Source organism: Mauremys mutica, chromosome 9, assembly GCF_020497125.1.
Source record: "Mauremys mutica isolate MM-2020 ecotype Southern chromosome 9, ASM2049712v1, whole genome shotgun sequence".
Lineage (NCBI taxonomy): Eukaryota > Metazoa > Chordata > Testudines > Geoemydidae > Mauremys > Mauremys mutica.
The window spans coordinates 88,915,020-88,934,089 of NC_059080.1; the positions used below are offsets into that span (position 1 = coordinate 88,915,020).

The window sequence follows — 19,070 nt, forward strand, 5'->3', positions numbered from 1 at the left end:
GTACATTTATATTTTTCTAAGTGTTGTATTTGTGAAGTAATACAAATAGCTCAGCTAAAATGGGTCCCTGCATATTTTTCCAGTATTGTCTACACTCTTCAGTTTTTGCCCCCTCGCTGTGTGAAGTACTGAGTAAATATTCCTCATCAGCAAGATGAAAATTCCTTGGTGGAAAGATACTGCCGCATTCTGCCTCCTGTCATCTGATTTATGCATAAATCTGCACTACCCAAGGAACAAGTCTCTGAACTGTGGTCTAAATGCAGCGGCTGCTTGCCTGCTAGTAAACATCACATTATACATACCTAAAAGAGTCAGATCCTCAGCCACCAAATTACAGCTGCTCAGTCTCAACGTTCGAATCTCCGTTGCCAGCTTTAGTGCTTCCAAAAGCAGCTTTAGGTTCCCACCAACGCATTTATTCCAAGAAAGGTCTAATATCTCCAGTTCAGGGAGGTGAAGGGCAGTCTCAGCTGAAAAGATTAACACCAGCAACTTCTGCTTACTAACAGAAATCATCGTGGCCTTAGCAGACATTTCACCATGTATTCACCTGTAAATAGGTTTTAAGTATGTTGCTTACTTACTTGTGCTTAGAACATAGGTTTATTGGATCTCAGTAAAAGTAAGACAAAATAAAATCTCGCATACTCCCTAAAGAGTTCAACATTTGATTTTTTACATATAGAATGGGTATTTAACAGACAAGACCTTGAGTTGTCTTTCTTAAAAGGGGTTGGGATGGTGTGACCCTATTGGCATCCCAGTGTCATATGGCCTGGAGCTCCCTGATATGTAGCAGTGATGAGTATCAGCTGGCCTGACCAGCTCAGTGCATCCAGCTGTGCTGGAAATATGACACTAAAATGTATTCAAACCAAGCATGTCAGGGGTAGTTGATAAACAGGTTTTTCCTGACAAAAAAAGCGGCTGACCCCTCAAGCCAGGTGTGCCCAAGGACAGTGGCCTATTCATTTGTATCACAGGTTGCAGGAAGATCATTTGCATTGTAAAAATCACAAGTGGGGGAGAAGCCAGCATGGCATTTACACCAGAAGCCTGGTGTCTACAGCCCCAGGGGAAAGGAACTTTATTAGGGGATACACTTCAGAAGAATACATTTCAGAGTTTTACTGGACTATAAAGGGAGTAGGAGAGAATCCCTAAATTATCCTTTATCTGAGCAGACAAAGAAACTAAGTGCTGTGAACGTTGTATTTGGATCCTGGCTAAGGACTAGCCATACTGGAAGAATGTCTATGGTGAGAAAACTATGAACAAATGACTAGTTTGTCAAGTTGTGTTTCAGGCTAAGTAAAGTATTTTAACTTTTGTTTGTTTGTAACCATTTCTATCCTTATTCCTTCTACTAGAGTGAGATCACTTAAATCTATGTCCTTTTGTTAATAAATTTGTTTTGGTTTTACTATTAACCAGCTTAGCACTGTGATTGAAGGGAAGGATATGTTAACCCCAGTTAAACTAATAGGCTGTGGGTTTTGTCTCTTGATAGGAGCAGCAAACCTGAAAAGGTTTTGTGAGTACTACGGTGCATGAGGCTGTGTATTGCAGAGTAGGGTTGCCAATTTTGGTTGTACGTATTCCCGGAGGTCTCATCACACCACATGATCTTTAATTAAAGATTAATCTTTCATTCCTGAAGACTCCAGGCCAATACTGGAGGGTTGGCAACCCTACTGCAGAGATATTTTTTCAGGGAGAACTTGGGGCTGGAAGGGTTGTTGAGACCCCCTAGCAGAGTAATAGGGAAGTGAAAGCCAAGATGTGATCAGCAAGCTGTTGGTGTCAAGTCTGTGGGCATACGAGATCATGTGTCCCCTCACAGATTCACTGCTTGGCTTGTATTGAGCATGCTCACATGGACTGAGCATGCTCAGGAACACTGCTAAAGCCAGCTGCCCTCACTCTGCCCCTCCCCACCCTCACTGTCTGCAAGCACAGGTCATTTCTGTCTGTGGGCCGCACAGCAGCAGAGCATTTAGGCACCCAGAGCTGCAAGGCAGGTGTTAACTGAACCCCTTACTGGCCTGGGTGAAACACCCAGATGGGTGTTTTGTTTTACATTAGCAATATTGGCCTGATCCAGCCCCACTGAAGTCAATTTAATGTAAAAAGAGCAATTTTGACCATTTTATGACAAATTAAAGGGAGCAGTTCTTGATGCAAACCCATGAATTAAAGGCAAGATTCATTACATTTTCTGACAATGCTGACTTCAAGATATCAAGAAATCACTATTCAATAATAATATTTTACACTTCTTTAGCACATTGCCTGCAAAGTCCTCAAACTAGTGCTAGCTTGATCCTGCTTCCTCTGAAGTCAGTGGAAATTTTGCTATTGACTTCAGTGGAGCAAGCAGTAATAAACAACAGGTTCTTTTTTCTGTATGCAACATTTTACTATAATCCCTTTTATAAGCTCTTGATTTGCACACTTGCTACTTACTTGGAGGCCAGAAAGTTTCTGTTGGTAACTAGAGATGAAAAAACTTTACTCAAATATAAAGGTATATGCTCACGACTATAGGTCTCTATTATGGGCATGTGTCAAGATCCCTTTGCACTCAGGAGTAGTAAATATTAAGACATCAGTATTAAATGGATAATTATTACAAGGTCTGCCCACTAATGATTAAAATTCCAGCGAAGTATGAGATCATATGCTGTAGCTTTCTTTTCTAAACTTAGTAAATACATTATAGTTCTTTGGAAGATGAAGGATTAATAGGACTACATTAAAATCGGGTATAATGTGGTCAGAAGCGGTTACAATGCACCTAAGTCCTGACCTATAGTACTCCTAGTATTCCACTTTCAGACTTTCCTTTGCAGACAGACCAAATTATGTGATGGTTTTGTGATGTGGGCAGACAGAGCCAAGGGTGAGACCGAAAGATACATTTTTACTCATGACCATAGCCAGAATTCCACCACAGATCTGCTGAGTCCCATCAAAGGACAATGCAAAACAACTGCATTATCGCATCTTGCTGCATACAGAGAATATATAATCGTTTAAAAATCATTCCTACCTAGTGACGCAAAAGAATCTTCCCCTAAGGAGCAACTGCTGACGATCACAGATTTCAACTTTGGTAAAAATCTGAGCCTGCTAAAAAGGTAGTTGGAAGACACTCCAATATTTTTATTGGATGATAAATTCAGCTCCTGAAGACTCGAGAGTAAAGGTATCACCTGTGCTTTAAAAATACACAATATTTATTAGTCATTGTGATCCTAAATTACTATATAGCTGTAGTTTTATTTGCTACAATTTCTTTTATTTATAACTCAACCCAAAACATATTGCCAGATTCTGACGCCCTTGCTCATGCTGAGTAATACTTTACTCCATAAATAGTCCCATTGTTTTCAATAGGACTACTCAAGGAGTAGGTACTATTTTGCGTTGAGTAAGGGTGTCAGAATCTGGCCTCCAATAGATAGAATAGCTGAGATTTTCAAAGCCAGCTAGGGGGTTTAAACACACAACTCCTATTAAAATTAATGGGGGAATCTATGTCCAAATCTCACAGCCTTTGCTAACCTCAAGTAGAATATGTTCATATAATATATACCAGTAGATAGTTATCAAAGTCCTATTACATGTGCATCAAATGAAAAATAAATCACTAGAATTATTACTTAAATGATTAAGTTAACTCTTCTCCTTACTAGTATTACTTCATCAGTAGCTTTTCACATTATCTTCCCCATCAGGAGGACCAAGCCTGTACACTTCAAGTCATGGGATTTTTTTACTCTAAAGGTTAAAATCCATGTCAAAACACAATGGTAACAGAAAACAAAGAAACCAAACCATCTCCTTGGTGGGAGGTGAACTGTATATTTACTGTAACATGAAGTGAAAATAGTGCTCTTGAGAGGGGTTTGTACAACAAGCCCTGGAGAATGAAGTCTTCAGTTTCTTCAAAGAACAGCAGTACAAGCTTCCCTAACACCACCCTGCCATTGTATTTCTGCCTTGATATGTAGTTACCACTATGGGCCACAGGGGAGTTCAATTTTCATGTGCATTCATCTCTTGGAGACATGCCAATTTACACCAGCCGAGGATCTGGTCCTTGGTTTCTCCAGTGTGATCAATTAACAAAACAAGATTGCCTAGTTGGTGCTAGTCAGGGCCAGCTCCAGGCATCAGCGCAGGAAGCAGGTGCTTGGGGCGGCTAACAGAAAGGGGCAGCATGTCCGGGTCTCGGCGGTAATTCGGCGGCAGGTCCCTCAGTCCCTCTCGGAGCGAAGGACCTGTCACTGAGTTGCTGCCGAAGAATGAAGCGGCGCGGTAGAGCTGCCGCCGAAGTGCCGCCGACCACGGCTTTATCTTTTTTTTTTCCCCCCACTTCGCCGCTTGGGGCAGCAAAAAAGCTGGAGCCGGTCCTGGTGCTAGTGTCTATGATGTGGACATTTGTCCAAATGGGCCTATGTCACTTGCATTGAGAAATGCCCCTTTAGTGTTGTGGCCTATCAAAAATAATATTCTAACAGTATTTTCTCTCCATTCAAGGGTCTCAAAGTACTTTACAAACATTAATGAATTAAGCCTCACAAAATCTCTGTGAGGCAAGTAACTGGTACTAGCTCCATTTTACGCATGAGCCTAAGGCCTAGTCTACACCAGAAAATTAAATTGGTTTAACTGTATGAAAAATCCACGCCCCTGAGCGGTATAGTGAAGCCGACCTAAGTCCCCGTGTAGACAGTGCTACGTCACCAGAAGAATTCTTCCGTTAACCTCTTGTGGGGGGTGAATTACCTGTGCCAATGGGAGAATCTCTCCTGTCGGCATAGGTAATATCTACTCTGATGTGCTACAATGCCTCAGCTGCAGTGATGCCGCTGTAGTGTTTAAGTGTAGGCAAGTCCTAAGGTTCTGAATAAGGGAAATTGCAGTTTCTTAGCACCTCTCAGGATCAGCCCCCATGTGACTAACCCATGATCATGACTCTCAGTCCTGTACCTTAACCAAAAAGCTAGTTGTTCTCCACAATCACTGCACTGCCAAATCTGCGTGGATAAACTAGTCCTGACTATTACAATCTGATGGAGGTGGGGTCCATTTTCTGCCTGTGAGAAGTTTTCAAAGTTAAAAACATTTATATTCTTAATGAATTTTCTAACAATGTTCTTACTGAGAACCACCATGTCCTCTTCTGTTACACAGCACTGGTGGAGATCCAGGACTTCTAGGTCTTTAAAACTGGCCAAATGAGCTGCTGAGTCCTTAAACCCTCCACCAATTTCTTTATTGCACGATAGGTCTAATTTGTTTAGCTCTGGTAAGTACTGGAAAGCCCTGTCTAAAAGGAAAAAGGCAGAATTCATGGTCACTGAATATTCTAACACATAAGGCAGACTGTGGACTTAACATTTGTTTACTCTAGTATTAATATTTGCGAAAGGTGTTGGAATGACAGCTCTGGAGAATGAGGTTTTCTGTGTAGTTACAACAGAAGTAAGTCAACATTGCAAAGCTCTTCCCACCAATGTCACTGAACCTTACTCTAAAAGAACCACCCAAAAGTGAGAGAGCAGCTCACCCTTCATACCCGTTAATACTAGTCTATTTACTGAGAATACCGTCAAGGGTGCCAAATAGCACCAACTGTGATACTGAGTTTTGTGTGGTGAATAATTAGTCCACTAGGAACTAGACAAAGATAATCTGGACAGACTTCAGGTGATGACTTTTAGGTTATGTCTATACTGCAATGTAAGCTCATGCTTGAGCCTGGGCATCTACATTATACTACAGTTGTGCTAACCCAGGGCTTGGACCCATGGACCCAGAACCCTGCAGGGCTGCAAAGTCCAAGCTCAAGTCAAGCTGAGGCCCAGGATCTGAGCCCTATTGCTTTACAGTGTAGTCACAGCCCTACTTGACTCAGGTCCCGGGAGTCATCCAGAAGTAACCCACAATTCCATGGGACAATTTACTTAGTCCTCTCTATCTCAACAATTTGCAATCACTCTATTGAAAATGGAAGACCCTCAACCTCCCCTCACCCCGCCTCTCCAGCAAATGGCAGCAGCTCAGGTCAGTGTTAACCCATTCTGTTCTGATCACCAATTTGCAAGCATACTATCAGAGAGCCTCCTGGGTTTGCAAAAGTGAACTGGTCAAGCCTTTTGCAAAGTGAGCTACTTCCTGGTAAGGTGCAGGCCAGGAAGTAAAGTTTCCCCACAGTGCACTACACTCCTAGGGCTAGAGCAGCCACATTTCAGGAGGTAGGGAGGGCGAAGCTCTAGGGACTCTGGGATATGATTATTTTGGCTTGGGTCTGCGCACTGCAGTGTGGATGCCAGAGCCCTAGGTTTGAGCATGGGTCACAAAAGTCTTAACCTAGGGTTAAAATACAGTGTAGATGCTCAAGCCTAGGGTTCCCTAACATGGGTCAGCTGACTCAAACCTCACTAACCCTGGGCTTACATTGCAATGTAGACATACCTGTGTTACTAGCCCCTTAAGATGACTTTGAACCAAGAAACTAGAGCTGAAAGTCTGTTTCCTTTACTAAACAACTTAGTCCCCAAACAGAAGAGAATAATTGTCTATCATTATTTTTGACATTGTTATGATTCTTATGATTTCTATCACACAAAATACCTATTTCATTGCCTGTAGCCTAGACATTTCTTTAGATGGGTTTTAGATTTAGATTTGGGATTCCAAATCTAAACCACACTAAATCTAGACTAACCTAAATACTGGAGGCCATCTTGCTTTAATCCACACATGTGCAAATGTAATTCTTTCAAAACTGGCACATTTTTCAATTCCTGAGCAATACTCTTCAGACTGCAGCCAATGTTTCTGTTAATAGAAATATCTAATACTTCAAGGTCATGGATGACATTTAGAACCTGAGCTGAAATAAAAGGAAAACAGAATTGATTAGTTACCAGATTTACTGAAAGGATATTGCAGAAAACACCACTATAAACAGGAATGAGCCAACTTGTTTTGTCTACATTCAAACACATTCTAACAACATGGGCTCAAAAGTTTGATTTAGATTAATTGGGTTCATGGCCTGCTTAAGAAATGCAGTGAACAAAGGAGTTAGGAGGGACCAGAGAAATAAAATCAGTGAAACAGTAGGGTGAGAAAATGGAAAAAATACAAAGAACTGTACAACAAGGAACAGTGAGGGGAAGAGAGAACACTCTAATGCAAAAGGATGAACTATATATATTGAATACAGACCACCCACTGGAGCTATTCTAGCTTTGGGGAGTGGGAAGAAGGTTTAATCCTTTATCTTTAGTTCATAGCACAAAAGTTTCCCTTTAGACAGAAAAACTCTTTCAAAATACAGAATCACTTCAAAAGAACACAGTATTAAGTCATGGGGTGGGTGTAGAGGGAAAAAATAAGTGTCATAAACTCAACTAGTTTTGCGAACCCCATGAATCCTCCACCAAAAAACCCACAAGGTTCAGGAAATGTTGAACACTGCAAGGATCATAAATGCCAAACTATGGCATCTTTCCACTGACTTCCACGGCTTTGGGTCAGGCCCTACAAGTGAATAAACAACATATTTCTAGTACCTTCGTCCACACTAGCACACTTCTTGGTGAAACAGGTATTCCTACCCCATTTTGGGATGGTAAAAACCATGGCACAGACAGACTTGGGCCAATTATACATTTGGGCCCTATTCATGTAATGAGCTTCACAGCGTTGGGGCTTGGGTTCCCAAATTTAGTCACATAAATATAAATGGCCTGATTTTCAGAGAGGCTTAGCACTTGAAGCTCTCACTTAAGTCTTTCTCTGTTTGAAGAGTCTCCAGACCTCTAAAAATCAGGCCATTTTTATTCACATGCTTAAATACACATTTAATTGTCTAACTGTAGACTCTCAGCTTGGAAAATTTTGGCCTAAGTGACTTGCCCAAGGTCACACAGGAAATCACTGGCAACATTGAGATTCAAGCCCAAATATCCCTCTTCCCAACCTCATGCTATAACCACAAAATTATCCTACCTCATATGGTTAGAAAAAAGGGCTTCTTTGGAAACCAATACAGATAATGTTATAGTGGCCAGCCAGAAATGTAATAACTTTCAATCAACACTAAGCTTAATATTGATTCTTGTAAAATGCCAAAACTGAAACCAAAACAGTTGCAGTTCTGAGGAGCCAGTATTTCAACATAGGTACATGAAATACACTTACCTAGAGATTCTCCATCTTTTGCTGTTAGACTGCAATCTGTAAATTTTAGGATTTTGATCTTGCAGCCTGTCTGGAATCTTTTGGTCAAGACGGATAGTTTTCCACCTATGCTATTATTCCAGGATAAATCCAGTTCTTCAAGGTGAGGAATGGTTTCAAGTGCCTCTCCTGTTACAAAGCACCCAGAAGTCTAAGATGAATCATTCTAGATACTATTTTCAGTACAGGATAAAAATACAGTTTAACACAATATGAAAGGATGTCACTAGTCATTTCATTCTCATTTTAATTATGCAGTTTTGTTGGGTTTTCTTCTTTGAAAAAGAAAGTGCAAGTCAGGAGGTGATTTGCTGTTGCATAAGTACACATACCTGGAAACACACACAACCCTCCTACTCTCCACCCTTGACACTTAGGTCTTGTCTACACTGCCACTTTACAGTGCTGAAACTTTCTCGCTCGGGGGTGTGAAAAAACACCCCCCTGAGCGACGCAAGTTTCAGCGCTGTAAAGTGGCAGTGTAGACAGTGCACCAGTGCTGGGAGCAGCGCTCCCAGTGCTGGTAGCTACTCCCCTTGTGGGGGCAGGTTTTTTTACAGCACTGAGAGAGCTGGTGGATAAAAAGGCAGAGACAAGCTAAAGGGAAAAAATATCCACTGGAACAGATAAAATATAAAACACACAAGAAAGAAAAGAAAGGTAGAGAGTATAAAAAAAGGAATGAGAAAAAAAATCAAACAATAAATTAAAAGCAGACTCAAGCTCATGCCATAGTTTGTGAACCTCCAAAATAATCCATAAACTTGCAGAGCCCCAACTCCACTGGGTTTGCCCTTCCTTTGTACGTACACAATCAACTCACTCACAGTATAAATTCTATGTTCAGTGGTAAGTGTTTGCAAGATCAAGGTCTCTTAGGGTACGTCTACACTACAAGACTATTTCGAATCTACTTAACTCGAATTTGTGGAATCGACCTTATGAAGTCGAATTTGTGTATCCACACTAAGTACACTAATTCGACTGTCTGAGTCCACAGTAACGGGGCCAGCGTCGACTTTGGAAGCGGTGCACTGTGGGAAGCTATCCCACAGTTCCCGCAGTACCCGCCACCCATTGGAATGCTGGGTAGAGCCCCCAATGCCTGCTGGGGGAAAAAATGTGTCGAGGGTGGTTTTGGGTAACTGTCATCATTGAACCGTCAATCACACCCTCCCTCCCTGAAAGCGCCGGCGGAAAATCTGTTCGCGCCCTTCTCTGGTCGGTTACAGCGTGGACGCCACAGCACTGCGAGCATGGAGCCCGCTGCGATCATCGCTGCACTTATGGCCGTTGTCAACTCCTCGCACCTTATCGTCCACCTCTTCCACAGTCAGCTGCTGAGAAATCAGGCGAGGAGGCTCCGTCAGCGCGGTGAGGACAGGAAGTCACAGAGTGGCGCAGACCTCTCACAAAGCAGGGTACGCCGCGCCGTGGAGATCATGGTGGCAATGGGTCAAGTTCATGGTGTGGAACGGCGATTCTGGGCCTGGGAAACAAGCACGGACTGGTGGGACCGCATAGTGCTGCAGGTCTGGGATGAATCACAGTGGCTGCGAAACTTCAGGATGCGTAAGGGCACTTTCCTTGAACTCTGTGACTTGCTGTCCCCTGCCCTGAAGCGCCAGGACACCCGGATGCGAGCAGCCCTGAGTGTGCAGAAGCGAGTGGCCATAGCCCTCTGGAAACTTGCAACGCCAGACAGCTACCGGTCAGTAGCGAACCACTTTGGCGTGAGCAAATCTACCGTAGGGCTTGCTGTGATTCAAGTAGCCCACGCAATCGTTGAGCAACTGCTCTCAAAGGTAGTGACTCTAGGAAACGTCCAGGTCGTCATAGATGGCTTCGGCGCGATGGGATTCCCAAACTGCGGTGGGGCTATAGATGGGACTCACATCCCTATCCTGGGACCAGCCCACCAGGCCAGCCAGTACATTAACCGAAAGGGCTACTTTTCTATGGTGCTGCAAGCACTGGTGGACCATAGGGGACGTTTTACCAACATCTACGTCGGGTGGCCGGGCAAGGTTCATGACGCGCGTGTGTTCAGGAACTCTGGTCTGTTTAAACGCCTCCAGGCAGGTAGTTTCTTCCCGGACCACAAAATAACGGTTGGGGATGTGCAGATGCCTACAGTGATCCTCGGGGACCCAGCCTACCCGCTAATGCCCTGGCTCATGAAGCCCTATACAGGCGCCTTGGACAGTGAGAAGGAACTCTTCAACTACCGGCTGAGCAAGTGCAGAATGGTGGTGGAGTGTGCTTTCGGACGTCTCAAGGGGAGATGGCGGAGCTTACTGACTCGCTCGGACCTCAGCGAAAAAAATATCCCCGTTGTTATTGCTGCTTGCTGTGTGCTCCACAATCTCTGTGAGAGCAAGGGGGAGACCTTTATGGTGGGATGGGATGTTGAGGCAAATCGCCTGGCTGATGATTACACTCAGCCAGACAGCCGTGCCGATAGAAGATCCCAGCGGGAAGCGCTGTGCATCCGGGAGGCTTTGAAAGCTAGGTTCCTCGGAGAGCAGGGTAACCTATGACTCTCCAGTTGATTTACAGAGAAGCTGAATCTCAGCCTGTTTCAGTGACTGTTGACTTCGATCTGCGGTTACATACCCCGTTCTCCAGGTTTCCCCCCTTCCAACACATGTTTTAAAATAAATTTAATGGAACACTGATTATTAACAAAGTTTTCTTTAATTATGAATTCCTGTTCAAGGGTTGAAACATGGACGCAGACTGTGGTGGGTACGGTGTGCACTGATGTACAGACCACTTCTACACTAGAGGAATGACAGGCTCCTGCTCCTACAGCCGTCTCTGGGGGGAGGACGGTTGCAGGTGGGTGTGCAGGAAGGGGTGGGTTTGCAGGAAGGGGTGAGGGGTGCCGTCTTTGGGACGGAGTTTGGATGCAGGCTCTGGGCTGGGGGTTGGGGCGTAGGAAGGGGTGAGGGGTGTGTGGGAAGGGTGAGTATGTGACCGTGGATGAGGGCTCTTGCTGGGGCTCAGGGCATCGGAGAGGCTCGTGGCTAGGGTGGAAGGGCATGGTAAGGGCAGCCTGCCTTGCCATTTGTGGATGGCAGGCGCTAGGACCCTGGGGCAGCATACACCTCACAGACTGACCCGGGGCAGCATACACCTCACAGACTGACCCTGGTGCCTAGTGACTGCAGTCTGTGTGTGTCCTGCTGTTGATCCTGCCCCCAAGTCTGTACCCTGGTAATGGAGGCTGTCCTATGCAATTAAAAAACCCCTCCCCCCCTTCACACAAAGTCTTCTGACAAGGAAAACGTGACGGAAACAGTGAATAACAACAAACTACTCTTAATACTCAACTACACAGTGGGGAGATGAAACTTGGATTTGGGACTGGGTGATCCAGGAAGGGAAGCACTTCTCAAAATTTATGGCATGAGAGCTGTTTGGTACATGAGCGCTCTGCTGGGGTGGAGTGACAGTTTTCACGGTCCCTAGCGCCCCTCCTTCTTGTGATTTTGGGTGAGGGGGGGACAGGACTTTGTGGTGGGGGAGGGCGGTTGCAGATACAGTTCAGGGGGGCTCTCTGCTCCTGCCTGCGGTCCTGCAGAACATCTACAAGGCGCCGGAGCGTGTCCGTTTGCTCCCTCATTAGCCCAAGCAGCGTTTGAGTCGCCTGCTGGTCTTCCTGCCGCCACCTGTCCTCCCGTTCGCTGTGTGAGCGCTGGTGCTGACATAGGGTCTCCCTCCACTGTCTCTGCTCGGCCGCCTCGGCTCTGGAGCAGGCCATCAGTTCCGAGACCATGTCGTCCCTAGTCTTTTTCTTTCGCCGCCTAATCTGCGCCAGCCTCTGTGAGGGGGATGCCGGGGCAGTTCGTGAAAGGGCCGCAGCTGTGTGATGGGAAAAAGGAAGTGATTTCCTTGAAAAGATACATGTTTGCGAACACTGAACACAGTCTACTCAGTTTCTGTGAACAAGACCATACAGGGCACCTAGTCTCACGAGCTCTCAGGACAAGTTCGAGATTTCGGAATACGCTTTCATTGGCTGCGGTCTTGCACAGGAGATTGGACAAGCGGGGCGGTACAGCTGAATCCGTGTAGCAGCCAGGCCTGGTAAGCACTACACTATAGGCTGCTTAACAGTTAATGGATAGCTGTGCCCTCCCGCTGAAGGCAATCTGGAAAGCATAAAGTCTGACCCTGTTCCAGCCCCTCGCGGCTTTGCCCGGGAAAGATCACTGTATGCTTTTCCTCTGCGGCCTCCAACACGTGGCTGTTAAACGAAGGTCATTGCTATGCAAAGTAAAAGTCAAGCATTCACAATAGTAACAGTACACTAATTGCCCTAATTAGATGCAGCAGTCGCCGAACGAGATTACCCTGAGGCGGGTCACTCGGAGAGAGAGAGAGAGAGAGGATGCTGCGAGAATCCCTGCACAGACCAGGACCGTATGCTGCCATGCTGGTGGAGGCAATGATTCCGCTGTACGTTAGGATGGCCTGGCGCGGAAGAGTGTGCTTCCACGGAGCACCAAATAAGGCACCTCTCCCCAGGAACCTCCTGCGGAGACTTTTCGAGCTCCTCTACGAGAGCTTCGTGGAAGTGTCCCCAGAGGATTTCTGTTCCATCCCTATATGTGTGGACCTTCTTTTTATATAGTTTTATATGGAAAAGTTTTTATATAGTTTTTATTCCTGTTTTTTAAAAAATAAATGTTTCCATGTTTATAGCACTTACCGACTGATCCTTCCCCTGATTCTGAGTCCGGGTTAACGGCCGGGGAGAGTTGGTAGGGGATCTCTGTGAGGGTGATGAAGAGATCCTGGCTGTCGGGGAAAGCGGTATTGTAAGCGCTGTCACCTGCGTCGTTCTCCACAAACCCTTCCTCACCTTCCCCATCGGCGAACATCGCCGAGGAACTGCCCGTCGACACTATCCCATCCTCAGAGTCCACGGTCACTGGTGGGGCAGTGGTGGCAGACCCACCCTGAATGGCATGCAGTGCCTCGTAGAAGCGGCATGTCTGGGGCTGGGCTCCGGAGCGTCCGTTTGCTGCTCTGACTTTTTGGTAGCCTTGTCTCAGGTCCTTGATTTTCACGCGGCACTGCGTTGTATCCCGGCTGTATCCTCTGAGTGCCATGGCTTTGGAGATCTTCTCGTAGGTCTTTGCATTCCGTTTGTTGGAGCGCAGCTCCGAAAGCACAGACTCATCACCCCACACAGCGATCAGATCCAGGACTTCCCGGTCTGTCCATGCTGGGGACCTCTTTCTATTCTGGGATTGCATGGACTCCTCTGCTAGAGAGCTCTGCATCGTTGCAGGTGCTGCTGAGCTCGCCCCGATGTCCAACCAGGACATCAGATTCAAAGTGCCCAGAGAGGAAAAGGAATTCAAATTTTCCTGGGTCGTTTCCTGTGTGGCTGGTCAGAGAATCCAAGCTTGGACTGCTGTCCAGAGTGTCAACAGAGTGGTGCACTGTGGGATAGCTCCCCGAGCTACTAAGTTCGATTTGCATCCACACATAGCCTAATTCGAGATAGCCATGTCGAATTTAGCGCTACTCCCCTCATCAGGGTGGAGTACCGAATTCGAACTAAAGAGCTCTCTAGGTCGAATTAAACGGCTTCCTGGTGTGGACGGTTGAGCGGTTAGTTCGAATTAACGCTGCTAAATTCGATTTAAAGTCCTAGTGTAGACCAGGCCTTATACAAATACCATCTCTAAAATGGGACTTCACCCTTTGTTGGGTGGCCTGTTGCAGCCAATTACAGCAAAACAGTGAGAGGACAGCAAATCTTGGCCAAATTTCTTCCAAAAAGCAGAGTGATCTTGAATGCTTACACTGAACAGACAGCCTGTCTGTTTTTAAGGTCTCTTCCAAAAGATATCAGTATCTTCATCTGCACGGAGCTCCCTATATCTGCTGCTGAAGGAAAAAGGCCTAAACTGATCGTGCTATGATTTGATCTTCCAATTCTGAGCAGTCTACCAGCAGGCATTTCAAGCTCGTTGCTTAAAATGTTAAGCCAGTTTGAGTAATTTTGTTGCACTTGCACAAATAGGCGCTGATTCTTCAACCATTCTGCATGTGAGTGACTTTTTGCCCATGAATAGCCCCATTGAACTCAATGGGACTAATCTTATGTATAAAGTTATTCACAAGTATATGTGTTTTACACTTCTTTATAGCTGAGAGTTTACAGACACAGATTGAGATTTTGGCTGCTGTGGTGTGATGGAAGTATAGATTTAATAGCTCACAATAGACCCTTGGTAATGAGTGGTTTGGAAAGTAAACGTAACTGCCATACTATACCTAAAGAAGTAACATCCTCAGCTGTCAACTTGCAGTTGTTTAGTTGGAGGATTTTTAATTTGCTCACATGATGGAGCCGAAGAGCAAGGGGTTTCAGAACCCCTCCCACAAAATCATTCCAGGAAAGATTGAGCTCCTCCAGCTCTGGTAGAAAAGGTAACACAGCAACTAGAGGTAAAACAAACAACAGCAAAAATAACCAACTTAATTTGTGAATGTGTGTGTGTCAATATGCCTTATTATAGACGTGCTTTTCTAAACTAATATGGTAACATGATACAGAGTGATTTGTCTTCAGAATAAACTGTGCCTCCGTTTCCCTATCTGTAGAATGGGTATAAGGCTATCTACCTGATTCACAGCATTGCTTTGTGGCTTAAATTGTTAATGTTTGCAAAATCCTTTGGGATCTTCAGATGAAAATCCTGAATAAGAAGAAAGTATCATTACCAGAGGGGGAGAGGAAAGGAGTGGGGTTGGACTATTTCATTGGCAAATGAGAATAGAAGACTTTGTTCCAGAAGCTTTCAGTAGGTAGGTGGGAAAACTTGTGCTTACCCAGCTCCAATAAATCTGTTGCATCTAATTCACAATTATTTAGGTCCATATTCTTGCTGTTGGGCTTCTTACCCAGTTTCTGCATGAACTGCTTAACGCTCCACATACCAGATGTTGTGTTTGTTTTGGAAATGAGATGTGGAGGTTTGTCTGCATAACCAAACAAACCAGGATTGTGGTTATCTTTAACAGTAATCTTATTGATGAGATTTTGTCTTGTGTAACTACAACTGTCATCTTAAGACATAATGAAACATACTGACCCTGGCAGAACTTGTGGAAATGGCTGCGTTCCCATTTTAGAGATTACTGGTGGAACCTCTGTACCATGTCAATTGTCCATTGTTACCCTGAGTAATGGGAAAAGGTTCACCATGCCCTGGTTGATGGTACCTGATGCCCTGATGTTGATGGTACCTTATGGTATCTGATTCTGTTAGTGTCAAAAGTCTCTAGTGAAGTCTTTGGGCTGGTCTACACTAGAGACTTTTGACACTTACAGCACCAGTTCAAGCACACAAAATGCTTGTAAATCACTAAGCGGATGTATTCTGTGTATCATTACCCCTTCACTAGTCCTGCACAAGTATTATAACCCCCTCAGTTCAGCCTGACTATTACAGTGCTGGTATAGTTTGGAAGTACAGGCAATGGAGCTTCACCAGTTCAATTAGTCCTTGCAGTGCAATCCCACAAGGCTTCTGCTCCGTCCTTCAGCGACAGCTCTGACCACTGTCTCTACCATCCGTTAACCTTGCCGAGTAGGTACTGAGGTGGCTCTTGGCGAGTCTTGGCTCTGCACAGCAACCCCTTTTTCATCTTATTTATTCATTCCAATTCGTACATAAAGTAACAGTGCACCTATCCTGGCCTTTAGGAACACTTAGCAAATATGTAAAAATACTCCTGCAGCAATTTTACTTAATACCCCTAGCCAAAAATGAGCAGCCAAAAGCTGCACAAAAGACAGTAACCCCGTCTTTCTACATTTTGCCTCTCCACCCCATCTTCACCCCTTTTGTAAACCTCACCTTCCACCAGCCTTTCAATAATAGCTTTATTTCTTCCGTGGCACAAAGGTTAATAGCAACCTTGTATACACACACAAATTAGAAGATTGATTTCCAGCCTCACGATATCAAGTGGTGAGAAATATCTGCTTTTGTTGTTGTCTTAAAATTGCTCTAGCAGCAGGGTGCGCAGAAGCTGACCTTGCACACAAGCAAACCAAGCTACCACTTGAGGTGCTGATGTCCCACATAAACTCTGCAACTGATGAGCTGACTCTGATATTGACTTCTGGCACTAGGAATCAAGAGTGAGGTAACTCAAAAGCTTTATCCCTCCAGCCTCAGCAACATGGGTCCCAGTTCTTGATTTATGTCCCTCAGATTATAAGGCACAGCATGATAATGGCTTAATCAGGAGAAAACAACACATACAAAATAAACTACCAACAACAAATCAGAGGATTCTGGCTAGCAGTAAAACCAAGCACTCATTCATCAATACATTTCTAATGCACCCATCACTGTGGTATCAGCATTACCTGCTACATGGGGAGCTTGCTCCTCATTCTGATTATCTGGTCTAGAGTTACTGATTTCTGCTCCTTCACTTTCTCTTTTGCTTTCGCCGTCAGATTTCCCAGTGTGTAAGCCCCTGAAGAATCTAGTGCCTGATGAGCACTGAAGTTTTCCCTTTTCCACAGAGGATTTCTTCCTTTGGATTTGGTTCATAATCAACTGAAATGGGGATCTCTTCAAGATGCCCTCTTCACATCTATCCTGGGAACTCTGGTTTGCTTCTTTCAGAGGATTGACAAACATAGGTAGAACAGTTTTTAGCAACATTTATTAATTGGTTACCTGCCCCCCCCCAATAGTGGATATTATCAGGAATTTCTTAGCTACTCTCACACCATTCTCTCCATGTCAGTATCAATAGTATACGATTCAGTGGACCAGATTCTGAACTCATTGCAATTCCTGTTGCCTTCAAAGGGAGCTGAGGATGTTTAGCAGTGGAGGTGCACAAAATTTTGCACAAGTGGATCTAATGATCCCAAGTCTCTGCTATATTGGTGCCATTTTATGTTAGTTCATTGGGTATAGTAGTCCTAAAAGCCAGTTTATCTCATCAGTGGAGGGGGATACCTGGATGGGTGGCCTCTATTTCACCTCCTGCCTAACAGTCCACATAAAAATTATTTGCAGACATCTCAGTGCCAAGTGTTGGGGATGACATTCTGGAAAGGCTCCCACTGGCTTCAATGGAGTTCGGATTTTACCCTCTGTATTTACACCAGCCAGAAAAGCCTTGTGATTTGCTTTTACCAGCTAATTTCAGGTACAGTGCAAGCATTACTTCTCTCAAAAGAAAAACAAAATTGTAAAGTAGCAGAAGAAACACTGGGTCCTTCATATATAGTTCTTATGCTATTTTACCAGCAATTAGGCTGAAGGAAGAAATGATAAAAACAAAGTCTGTTGGCAAACAGTCCTTTTACATACAGCTAATTTTTATGCCACTTTGTTTTTAAATGTTTTATTTGGTTTTCATGTCTGTGCAGAGGTGGGAAAGGAGAACTTTTAAATACAATTTATTTATTAGTTGATTAGTCACAACTATGTTTCTCATGACCAATGTACAAAACAAATGATATAATATAAAGCAGAATTATATATACATGTAAAGCAATGTTGTTTACATTTGTAACTTTTCATGCATTGGGACTGTAATATTTTTAATAGACAAAGTTACATACCTGTCTTTTCCATTTCTGGAATAAAGGATCCGTTGCACCTTTTAAAGCACTTTCATGGCTTGGAAAACAAATGTACCATGCTCTAGAAGTGAAGTTCTCTCTTCCTTAAATGCCAGATTTGTCTGGGTGGTTTCATTTTTTATTGTTGTTGTCTACCAGAGAGTTTCTGTCTTCACAAATTTGAAATCAGCTGCTCACTACAAACCGGTTGATCAACTGCAATTTGTTGGGCTGTTTGTTCTGCTGATTTTGAACTATCAGGTCTCGCAAAATATTTAGCAAAACCTCTTTTTGTAACCAGGTCCACGAATAATTCATTTGACTAGTCTTGTCAGTTTTCTTTTTAGAATAAATTAATAGTAAAAAAATGAGGAAGTCATTGCATGGACTTCGGTACTGAGCTTTCTACCTCCCACAGGCTGTTGGAAACAGCTGATTTTACAAGGGCTGAGTCAGTTTATAGATCAAATTACACGAGTATCTGAAGAAAAAGCTCTTTGTTTCCTCCACCTCTTCACTCACCCTCGGTACACTCCAAAAAAACTGCAGGAATGTGAGCAAAGCAGAGCATTTAAATAGTTTGCATACTTTGGTTGGAAATGTTTTAGTAAGAGGGATAATAGAGGCTAGCTCATTTTCATTCACCTTAGGTACTCGATTGTCTGGACTGTAAACTGATGCAATTCTATCATGGGCCAAACTTGAAATCCTTGCTCAGTCACAGCTCCAGCTGAAGTCAGTTTTGACTGAGTAAAGTTTGCAGGAGCTGTCCCTGTATATTTAACTGTATGGCAATATCAGTTCAGTTCCTAGTCGACAAGAGTCCACAAACCAAGACACACCACCATGACTACTACTAGCAGGGCCAGCCCTAGATCAAATGGCACCCCAGCCGAGGAGTGTCTTTGGCATCCTCACCCCTCCATTTGTTAAACGTTTGAATACCTTACAGCACCCCGAGCCCAGCACCCCAGGCGGTCACCTGGCTTGCTTGCCCCTAAATTCAGCCCTGACTACTGGTAAGCAATTGTGTCTACAGTCACAGAAGAAAGGCTAAGGACTGTATTACTCATGGAGACTGAACAACCCTCATCTGCAGAGGCAATTCTTCTGGGTCAAGGAGGAAGCATAGGGCTATATATGGAAGCTTGCTCTGCCATTTCCTGCGTTGTACAGACGCTCC

The 19,070-nt window shown here is 44.3% G+C and overlaps 1 protein-coding gene across 1 annotated transcript in view; it reads right to left on the reverse strand.

The window, feature by feature from the left end:
• LRRC31 (leucine rich repeat containing 31) overlaps positions 1 to 16,902 on the reverse strand; it is a 26,666-nt gene extending 9,764 nt beyond the window's left edge. Inside the window, exons 1-8 of the mRNA XM_045029355.1 lie at positions 16,670 to 16,902; positions 15,121 to 15,270; positions 14,563 to 14,730; positions 8,227 to 8,394; positions 6,743 to 6,910; positions 5,174 to 5,341; positions 3,056 to 3,223; positions 306 to 473 (exon numbers count right to left, since the gene is read on the reverse strand). Of these exons, the coding sequence (XP_044885290.1) occupies positions 306 to 473; positions 3,056 to 3,223; positions 5,174 to 5,341; positions 6,743 to 6,910; positions 8,227 to 8,394; positions 14,563 to 14,730; positions 15,121 to 15,270; positions 16,670 to 16,859 (1,348 nt within the window). The 5' untranslated portion in view covers positions 16,860 to 16,902. The remainder of the gene's footprint in view (positions 1 to 305; positions 474 to 3,055; positions 3,224 to 5,173; positions 5,342 to 6,742; positions 6,911 to 8,226; positions 8,395 to 14,562; positions 14,731 to 15,120; positions 15,271 to 16,669) is intronic.
• Positions 16,903 to 19,070: the final 2,168 nt, after the last annotated feature.